The sequence below is a fragment of the Sylvia atricapilla genome, chromosome 1, assembly GCF_009819655.1.
Source record: "Sylvia atricapilla isolate bSylAtr1 chromosome 1, bSylAtr1.pri, whole genome shotgun sequence".
NCBI lineage: Eukaryota > Metazoa > Chordata > Aves > Passeriformes > Sylviidae > Sylvia > Sylvia atricapilla.
The window spans coordinates 87,044,896-87,066,773 of record NC_089140.1 but is presented as its reverse complement, the minus strand read 5'-3'; the positions used below and the strand labels follow the sequence as shown (position 1 = coordinate 87,066,773).

Below are 21,878 nucleotides of genomic sequence, written 5' to 3'. Positions count from 1 at the left end.
ACAAATAATTTTGTCCTTTTAATTATCTCCACTTCTGAGCTTCATGAGTATCCCAGAGAAGACACCACTGGCAGTCAAATATATAATGTATGGGTTTGGTGGTTTGGTGGGGTTTTTTTTTCATATACTTGCCTAACTATTATTATATTCAAGACTTAACAGATGACTACAGCTCCATAAGTTGCTCCAGCTAGACACTGTCACTTTTCATTTTACGTATTTTCTTTTTCCCTTAGGAGGAGACTGGGGAGAATGGGAAGTCCAAATATATCATCCTCTAAAAAAAAGTAAATGTAGCTTGACAAATAAACATGTAAGAATTATTAGAAATTTGGCAGAGAAAAAACATCTCCTGATGAGCAGTCCTTAAACAGACAGTTGTTCAAAATCATACCTGGCAGCTATGGCATTTTGGATGAAGAGGGCTGCTAGACCAACCTTGCTTGCACATAAATATCTTGCAGTCTCAACAGAGTTCTGCTAAGGTCTGGCTCTTTCCCTCCCCAGTGTTTGCTGAACAGTTTCCTCAGGCGACACAACTGCTTTTGTGACTTGCTCCACTTGCAGAAAGTGTCCCCCAAGTCTTGATATTCCCATTTGTCTGTTCTTGCTCAAGGACCTGAGAAAAGAGTCAGTAAGACTGTAGTTACCATCAGCCAGTGGGATGCCATGGGGGAGGGCAGAAGGAAGGATAAAGGAGATAGATTTTTGAAGTTAAAGGCCTAATCATATGGTAATTTCAATGGCAAAAAAAGATTGGTTCTGTCTTGAAAGACTTGACAGAGGTGAACCTCAGGGATCATTGGACCTGGTGTACTGATGCATTGTACCTGTTTTGGCTGAAATTTGAATGACAGCATTACATATCTGTTCTGTCTGGATGTATGCAACCACTCACCCTTCTCAGCAATGAGAGCAGAAAATAAATCCTCAATCTAGGCTGTTACTCATCTGTAATTCAGATGTCACTTCCAGGGAAGTTTGCAATGGCTCTGTGCTATTGCCCAATTATTCTCTAAAAATATGTGACATATTACACTTTGACTGTTTAAGAGTTCATGTTTACAATCCTGGTCTCATCATAATCTCTTTGTTGATACATTAGTATTACATTGTTTTTCTTTTTGTTATCCTTTTCTGCACGAGAAGTTTGTTAATGTGGCATTTCTGCAGGATATAGTTTGTTTAAGGCACAAAACCTTTAGGTCACGTTTGACCAGGGCACTACACTAGCTGTCCTGAAGCAAAAATTTCTAATTCAGATCACTGTGTAGGTAAAGGATTGATATCAAGTGGAAACAGTGATGTTTAATGTTCCTTGATTTTTCTTTTCCGTCTGATGAAGGAGATTCTGCTTGTCTTGCAATTAAGTGGAGATTCCTTCACATTTTTCTGGATGAACTTGCCAAGCTTTGCATTTTAAGGTGGTGTAAAAAGCCAGTGTTCACTAGAGTTGTGCTGTTCAGTCTTCTGCCTTCTGTGGAATATTTTGAGACAATCTTTTGTTTCCTCAGTGTGATCACAGGTTTAAGCAACCACTCCAGGGCCTGGCTGGGCTTTTTTAATGTATCTTCATTCCACATCATTTTCTTGCTTCTCTTACTCAGGCTTCCCTGGGGCTATTCTTGTCTTGAACATAGTACCAAGTCATTAAATATTTTGAAAGCTTCTAAGATGTATCTATCAGGGTATGAATATGGAAATTTTAGCCAGTATTGCTGAATCAAGTTATTACAAGTGAAAAATTTAACCTTTGATATTTTTATGAACTTATCTTTCTAATGTATGTCACTGCTTTTTTAATAAATACAGGCTGAAGAAAAGAAGGTACCAGAAAAGACTCTTCATGCCCCTGTGTCACCTTCATCTGTACCCGACCATTTGAAGTGCAACATCCTCAAAGCTCAAGTGGAAGCTGCTTTTAGAGTAGGTGCCCAGGTAATCTGTGTTTAATACTCTGCTTTTTTAGTTTTGGCATAGCTTTCACCAGTTTTCTAAAATCCCATTGTTCCTCCTGAGGAAACACCTCATTTTTAGTCAAGTATGTACATTGACACAGCATTCTCTAGCTGCTCTGCAGTTTCTTCAGGTAACTCAAAATGATTGCTATGGTGGAAGAAGAAAATTTATCCTAACTAATATGATTAATGAAGCCAAGAGAGGCTGAGAAAATAGAAAAGATGGCAGCAGGAAATCTCTGTTTTGTCACCGTAATTTTTGCTTACTTTGTAGCTTAGGAAGAGTAACCTCTGGAGTTTTCTGAGGCTACCCCCTACTGATGGAAACTGGGGTTGAGATTGTTCTAATGATAGTGTCTATATATCCAAATTCAATCTTTATTTCAGGGGATTAGTCGAGTGTGAAATATTAGCTAGTATTTTGTTTTCTTACTTGTTTGTGTACTTTTAACTCAATTTAAAGCTTCTATTTTCACTGCTTGGTTAATGTTTATATTAGATATATCCTGTTTCAAAAATACTCTTTTAATGATGCCATACAACTGAAAACTGCTGCTAAATAGCATGACTGTAAAAAGTTGTTTTCCCAGTCAGAGGTTGAAACCTAAAATGTGAAATTTGTGGACAAAAGATAATGCCATCTGTAACAAAAAATAAAGCCAAATACAAAGCTTTAGGAACAAAAATAGAGGTGGAAAGATTGTTATAATGTAATCCCAAGTTCCTGTGGTATTCTTGAGCACACCATTCTCTTTGAATACAAATTATGTTGGTATTTCCATTGCTTTGTTTCTTTTCACAGTAACATACCAGGTCAACTTGCCCTGAAAAGGACTTTGTTAACCATCAGCTTTGTGTATTTGTTGTTCCCTGGCAGATCTTTAATTTGAGAGCTATATTACATCTCGTCTAGCTAGATCTAAGGAAGCATTGAAATTTGGTTTTTCTGACTGCCTTAGATTTCAATAGCAGAAACCATAAATCTGACAGCACAAGGAGGAAGGAGTTGTTTGGGTGATTTTTTCTTTTAGTTTTTGCTTAAAGCAGATCTCTCACCTCTCTGAACTCTGTGTTGTATCAACTATGTTTTATGCAGCATATTTCTGCCCTTGGGTTTACCTTCTGTTTTTCTTGTGTGTCTTTTCTACAGGATGTCATGGTATTCTCCTCATATTTGTATTTTCTCCTAAATATGTTTAATGGTCATGTTTGACTGGATAGTTAAAGGCTGGAAGCAGTGTGTGCTGCTACATTCAGAATACATTATTAAGGCGAGATAGGAAATATACTTAATCTATGCATCTCTCAATTAACCTGTTCTGCCTTAATTTTTCAGTCTGAGGCTTTCCAAGAGAAAGCATCCTGGGTTGCTTTTTCTGCCATAACCATTTTTTTAAGCTGTTGCTTGTTGTAAATAATTTTCAGAGCAAACTGAGCATTCCTCTTTTCTTTCTTGCCTGTGTCGTTTTCCACAAGGCTTTAAAAGTCACCTTGGATCAAGTAGATGTCTGTGGACTTGGACTCAATGAGCAAAATCTTAATATTTCAGGGGAAGGAAGGTAAAGAAGACTGTTGCAGTACATCATATATTGTGGAAAAAAATGGCATGAAATTCAGTTTGAAATCCTTGAAACTTTCACTGCTAACAACGTATGGTGTAAGATTGATAGCCAGTAAATTAGGAAGTCACCCGAATCTTAGCAATCCTCATTCAACTACCTGCTTAGCCACAAAATTGCCTCTGTAACTAGAGATGAGGTCTGCACTTGAGCTCCCCTCCTGTCAATTATGAAAGATCACCCTTCTCAGAAACATTGCAAAAATAAGCAGGCAGAGGCCAGCCAATGATTAGCTGTTACAGTAAGAAGGTGTGGCTACACAAGCACTGAAAAGGGTAGAAAAAATGGTCATGGTGAAGTTATCAGTGGAAACAAAACATTTATAATCTAGAAGATGGAGAAAGGAAGGCAGCTGCAGGAGGGCCTGATAAACCACTGTATTAGATACCATAAACCCACCCAGTTATCTTCTCTACCTGCCTCCAGCCTCTCAGACAACTAGCTGAATACCAATAGCTAAGCCATTTCCCAGTGACAGTTTAGTCATCTTCTGGGAAAATGGGCTGGGATGGAATTACGCTGCTGAAAGACACAGCATCCTTTCCAGGGAGCAGATAAGGAATAATTTTGTTCATGGAAGATAACCGTTTAACTCTGTGTATTCCCCCAGGGCAATCCCCAGTGATCCTGCCCCTCTTTGACCCCATCTGACATATCTTGCTGCTCAGTATATCTGGAGGACTAATGACATTGTCCTCTGCCCAATTCTATCTTTTGAAGACAGTTCTATATTATATCCCTGAGAAGTCTTGCCTTCTGGCCTTACTAGTAACACTCCAGTTTCTCATCTCTTCTTTTTGTACTGTCGTATTTCAATTTACTAGGCAGCCAGAGCAAGAGGTATATCTAGGGTCTATGAGGCACAGCCTATCTTCCTTGAGTTAAAAAGTAAGACAGCCTTTCTTTTCCTTATGTAGAGAACATTTATTCCCATATTTTATGATGGCACAAAAAATAAAAAAGAAGGGAAAAAAAAAAGAGAATTTGCTCCTCTAGTTTGTAAAAGGAGGAAAAAGAAACACTCTGTGTTATGCACATTTGTGTTTGAAAGGAAATATTCCTCTAAGAGCCCCAAAAATTCTATGGTCTAATTTGTTCTCTTTGAAACTTCATGGGGCACCTTCACTATATGGTAAGGTTTAAAAGCATGAGAAAAATGTTGGTGCACTGTAGGATCGCATCCAAAATTAACAAACTGTTGCTTGAAGTATTTGTAACAGCTCACCCTTCAAGCAGTAGGAATATTTTCAATACCATATGCTACTAACATCAGGATGTGACAAGTTTATGAAAGCACCTTCTGCATGTAGTAGAAGAAGAAGCTGTTCCTTGTTAATTCAGAGAATGGAGTAAATGTTTGGAAATGGAAAATATAATCTAGGTCAGAAATTTTTTGTAGTTTACTTTGGTTTTATGGCATATAACTAGGCATAAACACAAGAGAGAGCCTTAGCAATGGATGACTCCAGTCCTTATGATTTAAAATATGAAACCAGGGGAAATGTTGCTAGATGTTTGAAAATATATCCTGCAATATGCTCTCTGTGCTTTTTCATTTCAGAATTGTGCCGAAGGTCTGTTTATCACATTCCTAGGGGACAATTCCCAGTTTTAGCCCTGACTTAGAGACAAAAAAATTGTAAGGTTATGGTGCTGATCACTTAGCCCTGCTTGTGGTTTAGAGTCATAGAGCAGCAGAAAATTAACATGAGGGAGGGTTATTTTTTTTATTATTATTTGGTGAAGGTAAGAATATTTATGTGCTACTCATCTAAATGTAGAATCAAACTGCAGTTGGCACAGGGATGCTGGAAGCCTGGTCTAGGAGCTCACTGCCATGGACACACAGGTGAGAAACGTGAGGAACCCACAGGCAGCTGTGGGAACCTGTGGTTTGCATAGGGCATGCCACACAGTTACCTGCAGGGCGAGAGCAAATGAGTAATGTTTCACAACACACCTCTCAAACTGTGCCACAGGGATCTGCCACCTTTTCGCTGACAGACTACATGTCACAGTTCCCACATAATTAAGCTCCAGGAGAGCCCTAAACACTGTGAAGCAACTGACTTTTTTTTTTTTTTTTTTTTTTTTTTCATATATTCCAGGCTCTTCATTTGAGAGGTACCCCTATGAAGCAGCAAAAAGAAGCTGTCAGAATACAAAAGACCAACTCTCCCTAGCATTTAAAACCCCTTTGCAGCTTGCATGAGTCAGTGCTGATGTGCTGTGATTGAGCAGACATGACTTGTTAGTATCACAAGGAGTCCCTTTTGCCAAAAAGTTCATGGCTCAAGTGATGAAGGGAAGATACTTGCAGGTTTCAGTTGCTATTTATATCCATTTTGGCTTTGGACAAATCCTAATTATCCTTAAATAATGCACAGGGTCCTGAGCAAATGTACAGCTACCTCAGCAGGGCTTTTTATTTTGGCAGGCAGTGTGTGCTGTGTGGTAGCAGTTTGTCATCCACAAGTGGTGCCTGTATTCTTCACCTGTTACCCAGGCTTCCCTAAATCCCTGGGTTGATGTGTGTCTAGCAGGTTAGCACAGGGAAGGATCCCGTTTCTCACAGATTTCTACTGCAGCTGATTTTTGCATCACTCACATCTTCCCCTTGTCTGCAGACAAGAGAAGGCCAAGCTCATTCTGCATGTACATTTTTGCAGTGCAGTTTATAGAAGACAATTAGAGGTGACATTACTACTGAGCTATATTATGGGTTGTTTGCTGAGAAAAAAAAAAAAAAAAAAAGTGGTGGGAAAAGGTGGTTTGGAGCTGCACATCCTTACAAAAGAGCACACATAATCCCATTTGTTTCTCCCTTTTCAACCCCAATGGAAACTCTTGGCCAGGGAGAGGTATCTTCAATCAGCCAGGTTTGAGTTCTCCAGCCACTGATTCCCCTGCTTTGGTTCTCAGTAAACAAAGGGACATTTAGGCTGAACAAAGGGACGTTCAGTCCTCTAACTCTTTGCACACACTAACTTTCTTGACAAGCCTATACACATGTAAATTTTTAGGCCAGGTCGATAGCCATCTCTCTTTTTTTGTCTCCCTTTCCTAGGAACAAGTACAGGCAGAACATCTTTGCCTTAAGTATTGCAAATATGTGGGTAGGTGCAGGTTGCCTGTGTTGTTTAGAGTTGTCTTGAGGAAGGGACTGGTCTGTGGTACAGAAAATACCTCAGGTCATACAGAATACCAGTGTCATCCTGTGCTCTCTAACTAAATGCAAGCCATGGCTGCAATGAAAATGAGACGGCATCTTTGCATTATTTATGGTAGAAAAGGTGCATAAGTGAGGTGATCCACAGCGCTAGTCTGTCATGGCTACATTTTTGACAATTCTTTGTCTCTTTTAGTGTTCTGCCTCCTTTAAGGAAAGATTCAAGTCTAAGGACTTGTCATCTTCAAAGTCCAGACGCTTTTGCCATGTATTTCTAGAAAATATTCACTGTCTTTATGTAAGCTGGGTCTTTGGAGCTTTATTCACTTAAGGAGATCTGGATTCAAACCCTAATCAGGTCATGAATGAAAATAGAGTAGGTGAGGGGAAGACACTTGAGGATTTATAATCATATGCAATCTTTCTTATAATAGGACTTAAACAAATCCTTCTGGATACACAGAGGAATTCTCAGCTTTCACTAGATGTTGACTTAAGTGCCTTGAAAGGACCAGCTTTTCCAACATTTCTGGCTCCTTCCATCATGAATTAGTTGCTGTTTGCTTCCCTCTCCTTTCCTCCCTCCCTCCATCCGTCCTTATTCACAGCACCGAGCTACTGCACAATTTGACAGTCTTTGCACAGAGATCAGAACTGAAATTATGTGAGCATAACAGGTCGCAGCTGAGGTGTTCAGGCTGTGGGGGAAGCTTCCACAGCTCCTTATGTACACTGTGCCTTCCTTGCTAAAGCTGTTGCTGTTAGTCACCCACTTGGATGAGCAATAACCTCACTGTCAAGTTTCAGGCTAGGTAAAAAGAAGCAACTGCACTGGGATTCTCAACTGGAATAGCAGCAAGTGCAACATCACATCGGTTATAATTGTTCATAACAATGGAATTTAAAAATGGCTCAGCTTCAATTTCTCTGTGTTCAGTTGCTATGTAGAAACAGGTTTGCTTAGCTTAAAAAGTGAGGCTACAGGAATTTGATGGTCCCACAGGTATAAAAATACAAGATTTTGATTGTGTGTGATGAATATATGATGCAAGGCAGCTCATTGGAAGTGTGTCAGCAATGATACCTCAAAATCAGGGAGGGAACTGAGGAATTGATGTGGCAGCTTTGCTGGAGGTACAGAAGTAGAGAGAAGATTTACATAAACAGAATGTGGAAACTGATGAGATCTTCAGTTTGTTCTCTAGATAATGGAGGCAAATGGGGCAGTGGTGTCACAAGACTCCGAGAGCTGTGGGTATGTCAGCTCTGTCTCCTCTCTGGCGTGTCTCTAAGTGCCAGGACATGATGAGACAAGTACTGTAAATTGCCTTGATGTGTAAGAGCCCCACCAAAACCCATAGTGCTAGGCCTCATTCAGAGGGAAAAAACAGAGTAGTCTGTTCCCAAGAGACAGAAACATCATAGTTTTCTGCCTGAAAAGTTACATTTGACATATTAAATCACCAAGGTAAGTTTACCTTGGCAGAACATTCTTCCTGATGACATGTTCTTTAGCCTGCATTATCTAATGAGATCAGCCAACACTTGGCGTGGCTGACAAAAGATAAAAATGTTGATAAAGAGCTGAAAAATCAAATATGATTCAGGCCTCCGTACCATCATTACAGATTCAGAAAGAGCCAAGATAGAGAAGTATTTCCAGGCCACTGCAGTGAGAGTCATTCCTTCCTTACCTTTAAAGATCTCCAAACATGTGAAAGCTGTGTTGCTCTCCCTTCCTTTCTGCAACTGACAACTTTATGAAATTGCTAAATAAGAGCCATCATATGTTTCCTATGAGCCTTCTAGACCCTTGTCTTTCTCAGATGAGAACCTGACCCTCCCCCTCAGGTGCAGTGATCTGGTTCTTCATGCAGTTTTTTGCTTACCCAAGGTAGCCTTATTTTGGATCAGTAGAGGTGGGAGCCACAGCAATTCCCCTTGTGATGGAGAGACACAGATGGCACTAGACCCCCATGGTGCTTGCTTGAGACCTGAAGAACACAGACTGCCTTGCACAGTGCTCCACTGGCCAAAAACATGGGAGGCTGCACCCAAAGTTCTGTCTTTACTGCGTTTTCTCTCTTGGTACCTGCTTGGTGCAGCCAATTCCCATTTCAAACTTGAGTCCTCCATTATCCTGCGGCTATCTCTTTCTTCAGAAGAAAATTGAAGGAGCTGCCGTTTACTCGGCAAATCCAGCCACCAGGACTTATGAAGTCATGCATGAGATTGCTCTCATGGGCCAGAAAGTGTTCCCTCTAGAAAGCTCATCCCTGGAGTATCCACCCCCTCTCTAAGGCTCCAAAGGACCTGACTGCCAAGACAGCAGCAGGGATTAGCGGTGCTTAGGAGTTGACTGAAAAGCAGTCTGAGAACTCCCAGGCTGCCCATAGGTAGATGGCTTAGAGACCTATGGGCAAATTTGATATTATTCAGGTACTTTTTTCCTCTTTTCATCCTTTGGTGAAACTATTTCTTAGCAATCATCTGTGAATAGAGCTTGTACAATGGCATTGCTGGCAAGTCATGTTTCTTGTCTCTAAATAGTATAAAATAATGCTTAAAATGATAAAATAATTCTTTGTTTCTAACATCATCCAGAAAGTTAATGGCATATGAAATCAGAACATTAATGATTTTTTTTTTCCTCTGGGCCTGATGCAGATAAAAAAGAGAATGGCATTGTGTGGATGGATTATATGGATCAACTTTTAATTTGGTTTGCAGTCTGGTAGCCAGAAGAGTAGCATGTTTCTCTTAGGGTAATTATTAAATGATTATGCTTCTGTATAAATTTGGCTTCCAGGTCTTCTATGCCCCAAAATCTCTCCCTCAGAGCAGCAACCTCTGTGGGAGGGGAGAATCTGCCTTAGTTAAAATCTAAGCAGTTCCATGCTTTGCTCCTGCCTCTGTCATTCTTACATAGTTCAGTGCTGAGCTTTCAGAGGGTGAGAGCCACTGCCCAGCCCTCTGTGTGCATTCCCTACCAGGCACCTCCTGCTACACTTGGCTAAACCCCTTTGCTCCATTGCTGGAAGGCATCCTGCAATGGAAACCCAAATCCTTGGCCCCAGCAGGTGCACTTGTTTTCAAATGAAGGCAAACCATCTGGGAATTATATTGTAAGGGTTGTCTACAAGCATAACCCTTGTTCTACAGTTGTGTCCTTTCAGTAAGGTTGAGAAAATTCTTCTATGATTAGTGAATGTGATTTGAAGTGTTAAGAAGAAAAACAAAAGCAACAGGCTGCCAGTTGATGACTTACTGACCTCTTTCTGAAACAAACAACCCAAAAGCCGATAAGCCCTCAAGTGAAGCAAGGATGGTAGATTTTGTGATGGCTGAAGCCCTTTGCAGAAGGGTTTGCAAGTATAACGTTTTCCTGTGTCTGTTCATCCACAGGTAGGGAGGAGAGACATAAGATGAGAAGAATGAGCCCATCCTTGTTAATCTGTACTTGCCGATGCACACCCCATGGCACCCTGAGGACACGCCTCATCACCTGAGGCTGTTCAGGCATCCTCATTTCTTTGCATGCTCTCTCTCTCCTTACAATTCAGAGTGAGTTTACTTGCTCACTGGTGTGCAGTGCTTCCTTGTGGGTACAGGATTCTTTTCTGATCTCTAAAACATGAGTAATAACTGAGAAATACTAGTACCAAGAGAAATTCCTTATTGATGGAGACTGCTGATCATGCTGCATAGGAATATATGACTTCTTGAGATGCAGGCTTAGCTTTCCAATGCAGAGAAGACAAAAGAGAGAAATAATGTAGTCACAGAGCTGAGAAGCAACCAAGGGTCTAACACAGTGAACTCTCAACTGGCTAATGAGATCCATGGCTTACAGTGTTTAAGTAGGTGGAATTTTAATAATTTCATTACCGGTCACAACCGCTGCATTGCATTCTTGATCTCTGAAATCTCTTTTCTATTGTTGTGTTCAAGCATATCTTAAAATGCAGATCAAATAATTTGGTGAAATTGGAATGAACTAAAATTTATACTTTTAAAAAGTAACCAATTTGATACATAATAAGCAGCTAGCTTGACAGGCTTAACAATAAAATTTTGCTAAGACATCAGTGTGGAAGAAGAGACTTTGCATTAAGTTTCTGACAGCTGGATTCATGTTTACAGATTTCAGAAACCAAACAGCTTTTTAAAAAGCACTATAATTTCTGTAGAACAAAGAAATATTCCTTCCACTGCTCATCTATGCCAGCAAAGAATGATTTTCAGTGCTTTCTCTCAAGTCCTTAATTTTTTTCTTTCCTTTCAAGAAAGCAATTGATTTTGAATAAACATTTTGCTAGACAGAGCTACTGGAAGACCAGTAAAACAAGTTTTTTAAAGCTGAGCTGAATTCCTCAAAGCTAAAAATTTATTAAAATTTTAAAAATTGCACTCCTGATCCCCAAATGATTTATGACATGACATCAATTCACTGAAAACCTGAGCAGCAAAACATTTGGTGGCTGAGTTACAGGGATGGTGGTGTTGTGATTATGTCCCACATTTGTCTGGTTCCTTAATTTCTGGAGTATTTGTGCATGACTGAGGAAACCTCCTTCTCTGAAGTAGCTCAAACCCAAATATGTAAGGGCACTACATTGGAGTGGAGCTTCTCCAGTAGCTACTGCTGATCCTGTTCTCCAAGTAACCTAGCTGTAAACCAGCTTCCTCTGTGTAAACTAGCCCCTTAGGAGAGGGATAAACCTGCTGATGAGGGTCAGAGGGTCCCCCCTCTGAGCTGGTGGGTTTGGTGTCAAATGTACAAGGCTCCACAATTCTAATAGGAAGGCATGAACTTCCTACTAAAGGACTTGTCTCGAAATGCCCTCTAACCCATCACCTCAGGTACTTGCCTGGGCTGGAGAAGACCCAAAACAGAGTTCACTTTCTGTCAGGCTCCCAGTGGCTCCACTGTAATTGCCCATACAATTAATTATGTGTACAAGATAGAACAGTCCCTTCCCATCTTCCCATCATGGCTGATGATCGGGTAAATAACAATCTGGGAATGAAGGTCCTGTTCCCTCTAGCACAAGGGGAAAACAAACTGCAAACTGTCACAACTTGGGCAATTTCCCCAAGCATTGAGTATCCCTACTGATATTTTTATTTTAGTTTATCGCTAAGGTATAGAAGAAACTCAGCTTTGATTTTGCTTCCTTTTCTTATGAGTACCCTCAAATGGAATATATAAATTTTTATTGAGTGGAAGGTCTTACATAACATTACAATATTTTTACATGTCTGTAAAATCCTTTGATTTGGATTTGATGGATTTGAAGAAATCTGTTTCATCCTTTTTTAAGAGGATTAGACTGACACATTTAATTTAATTTGATCTGGACCTATGGCCTCAAATTACTGTGGTTCAGATACTGAACACTGAAAAATCACTCTGTTGTGGGACTATTTCGGTCCCCTTCTGTTTATGTAGCGAGGTGCAAATGTCACAGTCTGAGAATTCCCTGACTAGTTTGGAGATACTCATGTCTCTGTAGTCATCTTCTGTAGTGGGGGGCAGTGTTGTCCTCACACTGGCATTTACACATGGATTGTGGAATACTGCATCTCAGATGCATCTCAACACCTGCCCGGATTGGGCATTTCCTGGGTGATAAAGCAAATTTCCATGTATGTTATTTTGCAATACTAGTATTTTCAACTTGACAGACAAATGGCATATGAGAGACAGGACTCTGTAATTTAGCAGAGAGCAGTAGTGGGTGAGATTTTCTGTGAATTGTGCATACAGTGTGAATGTATGTAGGGGATCACATTTTTCATTTAGATTTTCAGAGTCTGAATGAAAAGTTGGCATCATTATTTCAGTTAGGCTACATAAATATTTATTCTACTCCAATTGAAAGGACAGCTCAACTACAGTATGTTTGTCTGTGTAGATTTGGTATGATTTCTGCTCAAGTGCTCTCTGGAGGAACCACAAATGACAGTGTTCCTTTCTTCATCCTCTCTTCCTTACATTATTGCCCTGCACTTTGTACATTGTTGCTCATCGCAGTGAATCTCAGCTGTAGGAGATGAAAACTCAAAAAGATCATGTCTTTTAAATACAGACAGGGCAGGCATTTTGGGTACTGCAGTTTTCTGAAGTGCTTACAGGAATATTTTTTTAATAAACAGTTGTATTATCCTAAGGTCATGGACGATGTACTAAACTTTGGCTCCTTCTTTTAACAGGCTGTGAAAGAAGAGACCTCTTTTGTAAATCCCAGTAAGGCCTCCAGTCTGCAGGACCCTAATGTAAGGTCTGTTGCTTCTTGTCTGTAGGGGAAGCGTAAAATTAATGTGTGATGTAATGAGGCATTTCCCAAACATTATATCAACCTGTTGTTACAGTTCAATTTGCTCATCTCCAGGTTGCTGTATAAAGTTCACTATGCAATGACCTGAGGAGAAGGTGGCTGTCAGAACAGTGTTTATTTTATAAATATATATCAGATACAGTTTAAGAATTGATAAAAGCTCAGCTTTAAAGATCAGACTGAGTGTAGCTGTTTAAACAAATGACAAAAGCTCTGGGTGAGAAATAAGGTCTAGTGACAATTTTAGAAAAGCTTATATAAAAATAAGTCAGTTTTCATAACTTTTCTATCAGAAACATGCTAGGTGTCCAAACTGGAATATCCCTGTATCTGCATTTTTCTGACTTGCGCAAGGTCTTTTCTTCACAGAAGAAGAGGAATTTGGTACACAGACTTCAGAAAAATGGCTCATTTGCAGACAGTAGTGACTGTTTCAATTGTACTTTTCTTCTGTTGATAGAGGATAATAGTCTTTATTGGAGTGGCCATTTTGAAGAGGCATATTAATTGTAAACATTATTTGAGTGGCACAGTATGCTGTCTTCCAGCAGGTGATTAGAGAGGAGGTTACAGCAGGAGCATTTGGAAATTGCCTGCCTCTGTGTTTTACTCTGGACATCTTCAGTGTTGAAATCTGAGGGGAGAGTTTGAGGGAAATATATTACAGATTTACAGCATGGCTGTTAATCAGCTAATTACACCAGTGTATCTGCTTTTTATATATGTTCATGTTCATATATAATAATATATAAATAGAATTTATATATATATATAAATAATATATAAATATATATATATACTAAGGTACTGGAGCACTAGTCTTCTCATATATATACTAAGGTAATATACTTATATATAATAAGTTACTATATAATATACTAAGGCACTGGATATACTAAAATATATATATAAGGTACTGGAGCACTTGTCATCTCATGATTTTATTTTATAACTTTTGGGTGATTCTTGCAACAGAAAGCAGACATTTAATCACCCTGTAGAAAAGTCTAGTTGAGAGGGGTACTGAATTATATTTGAAAAATTAAGTAACTCTGAACTCAAGAAAACCACTAATCGTTGGGAAAATTTGTCAACTTTTATTTCAAATGTGCATCTTTCCTGCAATATGATACATCTGTGCTAGCCTTTAAAAACAACTTCATTCAGAAATTAATTTCTGTCCAGATTGGGCTAGCAGAGTTGCTGTGTTTGCTCAATGAAAGCAGCTACCTAGAGAAGAATGGTGGGGGTGGTTGGTGTTGCAGAGGCAGAAGGAGACACGAGAGGCGATGCTGTTGCCTCCCGTGGCAGCACCTGGCTTGCTTGCAGTGCAGCTGTGATCCCAGTTTCCCAGTCTCTTATCTTGGGATACTCTGTGCAGCTGAAATGTCTCACCTGATAGGCCATGATTTTCTCATTTGTTTATCCAAGAAGCTGTAAACTCTGTTTGATAGAGAATCATCCATTTTTCTTCTGTGCTGTTGTTCTTCCTAGACCTCCACAAAACTTTCTTAAGAAAATTCTTTTCTTTCTTAAGAAAATTCATCACATACTTTGGACAGTGACCTATTTCTTTGTTTAATTGAAATGGGTTTCATGTTGTCTCTGCCACCACACCCTTTGTTAGTTTGCTGTCACTTCCAGAAGCAGTTCAGGAAGCCCTAATTTGTATATCCCTGTGTGGCTGGGAATGTGGCTGCAGATTTGTTTTCCTCAATCACTTCTGCTGAACTTCTGCATAACATCTGTAGAAAAGCCTTTTTACTCCACATTTTGGAATAGGTTCTTTCCTGCTGCATCACGTTGAACTGTAAATGAGTGGTGTGCTTTGTGATGTAAAGTACTATTCAGCAGGAGGTAAGGTTGCTAACCCGCCTGCAAAGCGAATTTCACTGTTTTCTTTTGCAGACATCCAAGCTTATAAAATTGTAAAAGTCACTTTGGAGTTCTTGGTATGCAGCATTCTGGCGTATATTCATCTAATATTTATTTTTATCTGTGTTATGTCAAGCATCATTTCCTCTACAGTGAGTTGTTCCCAAATGAAATGGCACAACTTTTACTGCTGTGTCCCAAAGGTGCACATATACAAGTAATCAATGCTCAGGGATAGACCAGTTTTAAGGGATAGACCAATTTTAACAGCCTGTAGTCAAAACTCATAGAAAAATGCAAAATAAATCCAGTGTCTAACCATTCTCTTTCTCCTTCAAGAAGCTACCCTTTCTGCAGGGATATATGCACCTTTGCAGCCAGCCAGCATGTGACCTATTTGCCAGTAACATCCTCTGTAACCTCTATCTTGTGGAATTTGATGGACATAAATGAGCTTTTGCTCTGCTAGGAATTGCATTTGAATAGAGCCAAGAGTTAGTTCATACCGGGAGACAAATTGTCTTGGAGCTTTTCTCTTCTCTTTAGCAGAGACAAGCAAAAGAACCCTTGGTAAAAAACCCTTCCACATGGAATTTTTTTTTTTCCCTGCAAGAACCCATATAGACATTTCTGTGAACAATACCTCTGTGATTCTTTAAAGACTCTTTGTTTGCTGAAATATCTTGATGGTTGAAACCAGTGAGAGCTTTTTTACAATACTCCACTCTTTTCATGCAAGGGATTTATAGCAGGGAAAATGACTTTGTGTATTTTTCACATTGATGACTGCACAAAAGACTACAAAATGCTTTGTTTTTTTCCGAACCCAAGGCATAGGGAAATTCGTTCAGGCCAGCTAGTAAGCAAACATATGCAGTTTTGAGCAGTAACTGAAGCATGAATTGCTCATATAAATAGGGAACTAGAGGATGTCAGAGGAGGGTAGTAGTGCTTGTTTGATTAAAAAACTGTGCTCTCTTTGCTACCATTTTGTCTCCTCTTCCATTGCCATTCTGAATATTACACTTCTAATGAATTAACTGCTTGGATATGGCCTGTAATCTCCCTGAGCAATTATTTTAGCATCTGCCATGACAGACTCAATTTGGCTAACAATTGCTACAGCTCTTTGTAGAATTAGTTCTGGTTCAACTGGTAATTACTCATATGTATGTGTGGTATAGCCACTTTTCCTACAAGTAGGTCTCCAGTCATTTTCTTGGGCATGGCCTGGGGGTAATGTTGTACTTATGCAAAGTTGTCATGTATCAGGCAGTTTATCCACCTGTTTTCCATGTCTTCTGGCAAACTCCAAACACTTCTTTATGTAAGTAATTTTACATATGAAGAAGGGGGAATCAGAGCTGAAGCTTAAATGGTACTAATTAGTCAGCTTTCAGGAGGGGAAGCCTTGTTAAATTTGCTCTGTCATTTGTCATATGCAGGCTGGAAGTGCAAGGTTGTCTCCTAATCTTGCTGCTAATAGGTAACCTGTACACACCAGATTAAACTGCAGGAGGATGTGGGATCACAGCAGACTACAGTCCTCTCTCACTCCCTGCTTTCAGAGAGCAGTCCTGCATGCTTCTATAGGTTTTCCTCCTCTGGATAGGATTTTTTTCATGAGGAAAAACTCGTGACTCAGTAACCCAATATGCTCTGCAGTGTTCTAGCTTACATCCTCTTTAATCCTCAGAGAAGACTGATAGAGTGCACTATGAATTGGGACATAGTTGTGCATTCCCCTTGCTGACCCTGCTGCTTTGCTGATAACCTGTAACAGACCTGCAGATTTGGACAGTGGCTACAGGGAAGTTGGATGGTTGCCTCAGCTGAATCCATCCCAGCTTCATGTGACAGCTCTCAGCTGAACAAAGTCAAATGAGAGCAGCCAACAGGAGGGGAATTTCTTTAGCAAGTTACCTTGATAAGACACACGAATACTCTGAAGAAGAGTCAGACCTTTCTTTATTACAGCTCTGTTGTGACAGATCTAAAAGCACACACATTTTCTTCAGCACCAAATAATATGTACTCTATAACTATATAACTGGGCTGTATCCATTTTGGACAAGGCAGAAGAGAACATTGGTTTTTGGAAGAAGAAACAACTGGGGGAAAATGTTATTTGTGTATTTGTGCTGCCTTTTTTTTTTTTTTTTTTTTTTTGCTTTTTTTTAAATACTGTCTGTGTTGAATCAAAAAGAGATGCAATTAGTTTGGAATTACCACTTCACGTGGTGAGCCATGCTTTGTTAAGGCATGTAGTAAAAATGTGTTTATATCAATACTGGATTAGTTTGGAATTTGTAATGGCAGCCATTTTGCAAGGACTTTTAATGGTACTTCTTTTGGGATGTAGACCCCAAGTGTACAAGAAGTTATAGTTTCAGTCCTCTTAAAGGCCAACAAGAGGAATTCATCTTAAAACAGAGCTAAAAAAGTCTTTCTAACAGATCGGTTTCTTCTTTAGCATCATAAAAGAACCTGCCATGGTGGCAAATGATCCAGAAGGGATTATGAGGAAGCAGAAGAGGTATTTTCCCATCTATTAGAGAATTCCTTACACTCAGATATCTGTCAAGATGGAAGTGTTGTGGGAGAATTTTCTGATTAGATATCTAATTTAATTCAGGTCTGAGATTACTGAATGTTTTTAAGTATAGTTTTTATAAGGCTCTCATCCCCTGCCTCCACCAGCTAGTATTTTTGCATTTGATTCTTTTAGCTTTGAGAGAACAAGGTTCCAGCTGTCTGCCAGAAACAATGAAGGAAGTAGTGTTGTGCAAAATAGAAAAAACCTTTTCCCCTTTTTATAAACCTCACCCATTTCTCAGTAAAGGGATGGATGCTAGAAAGATAAACTCATGACCTTTCTTTGCAGAAAATTATTGCTTAATTGCCAGCCTGTTTAATATATTAAATATAAGGAAAACATGGCTAACCACAGAACCCCATGAAGAGAATTTGTTTTCTTATTCAAAACTTTGCCAGACAGAAGCACCATCTGTACAATCTCCCAGAGCCTATACACGAATTTCTACTGAAAGTTCTTTGAAATGTATTTTCTTTCTGGCTATGACCACCTGGACAAGCCTATAGCACGGATACCTGTATGCTTGTGCATGCAGGTTCACACATACAGATTTGGACTGTATTTAAGATAAAATTCTGCACTTTTTAAAATTTTGTTGTTTCTTCAAACGTATCTGAATGCAAGCCGAGGTATAATTCTGCTGTACTGGCTTAAGGAATTCTAGAGTTAAGAATTACGCCAAAATAGTCCAGATGTTAGGAATTGCAGTTACTTAGGACAAAGCAAAATAGTGGCTGTCTTTGGGCACAGCCTGTTTGCCAAACTAAATTTTAATCCTGAGATTCCAACAGTAGAAATGATGGTAAAAATGCCCAAAGTTAAACAAATTGGGTAAGGAACTGAACTAAAATTTGTAAGACAGGAATTACCTAGCAACAGGATTTGCTGATAATATACACTTCTCTTCAAGTTCTTGTGCTGCTCGGGAAAGCTTAGAGATGATATGTTTGGTACATGTAAACACTAATACCTTCTTCATCTGCCACGTTAGTCTTCATTTTGTGAGGGCTCAAGGCAGGACTGTCACCAACACTAGATCTAGTCAGCTATGGCTTTTTCCACCTGAATTTTGAAAACCTCCAAATACAGGATGGAGATTAGACAACCTCTTACTAAAATAGTGGTCAAAACTGTAAACATAAATTCAGTTGTCAGTCAGAAACCCTCCTCAGCTGAAGCCCTCAAGCTGGCTGGTCAGTTATTACTGTTCTTGTTGCTGTTGCCACTCGCTGTCATGCACCATGTGGTACATTGATGCACTGCAATATTTATTTCCCTTAAAATATGCTTTTGGATTACTGCCAGCTTTGGCAGGCTTTATATCCCACATGGTTCAAGATTTGTCTGTGGATTTCTTTCTGTTTAGACCAACTGCTGCATCACCCTTTGTTGATCCTTGTTATCCAAATTATCTCATCTTTCATAGGATTGCAAATAGCAATATTCTTCTTATGTGGGAGTAGGTATAAGCACCAGCTGGTACTTTGTGCATTCATTTATTCTAATTTTCTTTGTAAATCTTCCCATCCAAAACCAAATTACGCCATTACATTGATTCTAATTGCATTAGGAGCTGCTCAACATGTAATGTAAAACTTAATGTTATCTCATAGAGCTTGATGATGCTGCACACCAGAAAAGAAGGGTGGAAAACATTAAATTATATCAAGTTTTACGGGGTGCAGATGATTCAGAAGTAATCTCAGGTGCTCTTCTGGATGCCCACTGCAGAATAAGCTTTGCTCATGCAGATTGTCAGAATGTGATTAACCTGCTGTGTGGCTTGTGCCTCTGAGGTGCACTGGCTGCCTTTCAATTTCTGGGAAAATGTCTGACACCTTTTGCAATCAAAGTGGTGCTTCCAAAATGTAACTTCCATGTAAGATCAAGGAAGGAGTGTCTCTCAAAGAAATGCATGCACCCTTGTGCTTTTCCCTCTCTGTTCCCACCTGCACAAACTATATTAACATTTAAATTGTCATCTTTTGCTCTCTGAGCTAACATCCTGCTGACATACCACTGCAGTCTGAACCTGAACAATGTTTTTCAGAGAACTGTGACTCTCTGCAGGTGCTCTCAAAATATGACTGTATAAGCAAGGTGCAAAGTGTAGTGATGTTTGCCTAATTTGTACACAGTTCAATCTGAAATTAGCACCTCAGTATCTGTTTATATACATGTACTTCCATTGAGTGTCAGGGTAGCTTTCATGCTACCTGATGTCATCACCTGGATGATTATGGGCAGCTCGTTTCCTTAAGGTGAAGACTTCAGTTCCTTAGAAAACTAGATATATTCAAAAGAACCTTCAGGAAATTCCGAAGCAAAGCTGATCAAGAATTATGTGCTTAGTCTTACCTAGCATGAACTTCAATGAATTCAAGCATGATGCTTTTTCTTAAACTCAAAATGGACTTACCTTTGTGAGGCAGAGTCAGAAATATTACATTTAAATATATCCTTCTAAATATATTGTAAAATATTGTAGGTAAACTAAAATCATTATCTATCCTGTCTTCCTCCTAAGAAATTTGAATTGCTTTTAAAAAGCTCCTTTGCTTATTCAGTGTTTACCTTAAAGAAATAAGAATAAAGAATCTATCTCCAACTGAAAAATTTCAACCAGCATTTCCAAAAATAAAGCCAATATCTAAATACACATCACCCTGGCCTCAATACATGGGTAGATTAATGCATCTACTGCTCAAGCTTTTTGCAGGAACTTCACACAGTAATTTCTGCAACAAAATCATAACTTGAAGCTGAACTCTTGATTAGCCTTTGCATGTCAGTCTGCATTAAAGATTGTAGATAGAAATAGATAGCACACCTAGGTATGTTCTTTGACTTCATTCTGAGTCTTAAAGACCTCTTTGACCTGCTGCCTGAAGCCAAATGCTGATGAATTGTTTGTAATTTTATTGTTAACCTCCAAACTACAGAGAAAGGACCTGTACTCAGACCTTTCAGATGAGGTTAAGCTGATGAAATATCCCACTCAATGTGCATTTCTTTGGCTCTCTCGTGTGTCCTCTAAACTGTGCCTAGGCTCCTTGGAAAGCACAGAATTCATAATGGCTGTCCTGGTTGCTGGGAGGAGGGATAGGATTTGTAGCTCAGTTTGACCTTAGATACCAGGTGTTTAGCTCCTGCATAACCTCAAGCTGTGAGAGAAGAGCAGTTCCTGTATCATCATTATGTTGGACCACAGGAGCACCGTATTTTTGTCCAGACTGCACATGCATTTTCATTTTAAGGGCAATGGAGGGGGAGGACTTTTTTCCTTTACAAGGAACAGAACTCAATTTGTAAGTAAGAAAAGCACATAAACTGTATCAAGGATCTTTGTTATCCATCTGCAATCTATAGGGAGGCAAAAAGAAGAAAAAAAAAACTTTATTCAGAAATTTTGATATGGGCAGTAGCTTTAAAATGTCCAAGCAATATTTCGAAGAGCTAACCTGTCTTCTGAGAAAAGCTACCTTATCAAAGTGAAAAAGAACATACTGTTTCTTAACTTCAGATGACCTTTGGAAAACAAATGTGTGAAATCCCCAGAGCACAAGCTTAGAAAAGATTTTAGTGTTTGCCTGTTTGCTTAGCTTGTTAGGCTATGTCTTTGATATACAAGAGAATGCATCTATCAAATATTTTTCCTTTTTCCTTGCTTTTTGCTTGTCCTTCCCAAGTTTTCACTATCATGTTCCCACTCAAAGGGAATTCTGAAGCCAAAATCAGCCTCTGGGGCTTTTTTTTTCCCCTTTTCCATGAGTCAGCACCTGAAAGCAGGTCAACTTTTCATGCAGCTGGCTGTATCCTCGTAAATCACAGGGCTTTTATCCTTTATCTCTTGGCATCAGTTTGGGAAGACACAGGGAGAGGGATTGTTCCAGATGACAAAATAGGCCCAAACAGAAGCAAAGAGGATAAAATCTGTTAAAGACAAATGCAGGAAGTGTGTTCCCCCAGCATACTTCAGTAGTTTTAAAATCCTGAACTGGACCCTCCAAGGTAAGAGATGCTAATAATTGCCGTTCAGTTTATTAGGTGGATAGTCATTTGATCTCACATGGCCCAATTGCCACGTTTCAAACAAGCAAGGAGGTCTGCCCAGAGCCACCTAAGCAGGGGACAAGGAAGCCATGGCACACAGAGGGTGGGTGCAGGAGCAGTGCAGCTTCAGCCCTGCAAACTGAACCAAGGTGGGGTGGGACACCCTAAATCCCTCAGCATGAGCACATGCATTCCGCCCCCAAGGAGGGTTCAAACTAAATGAGTGTACATCTGTGGTCACTTGAAATGTTCCACAGGGTAATTTAT

At 39.5% G+C, this 21,878-nt stretch overlaps 1 protein-coding gene across 1 annotated transcript in view; it reads left to right on the top strand.

Annotated features, from left to right (window-relative positions):
* The window catches only part of EPB41L4B (erythrocyte membrane protein band 4.1 like 4B), a 169,214-nt gene that overhangs the window by 109,808 nt on the left and 37,528 nt on the right, over positions 1 to 21,878 (top strand). Inside the window, exons 18-19 of the mRNA XM_066327134.1 lie at positions 1,813 to 1,938; positions 12,963 to 13,030. Coding sequence (XP_066183231.1) covers positions 1,813 to 1,938; positions 12,963 to 13,030 — 194 coding nt within the window. The remainder of the gene's footprint in view (positions 1 to 1,812; positions 1,939 to 12,962; positions 13,031 to 21,878) is intronic.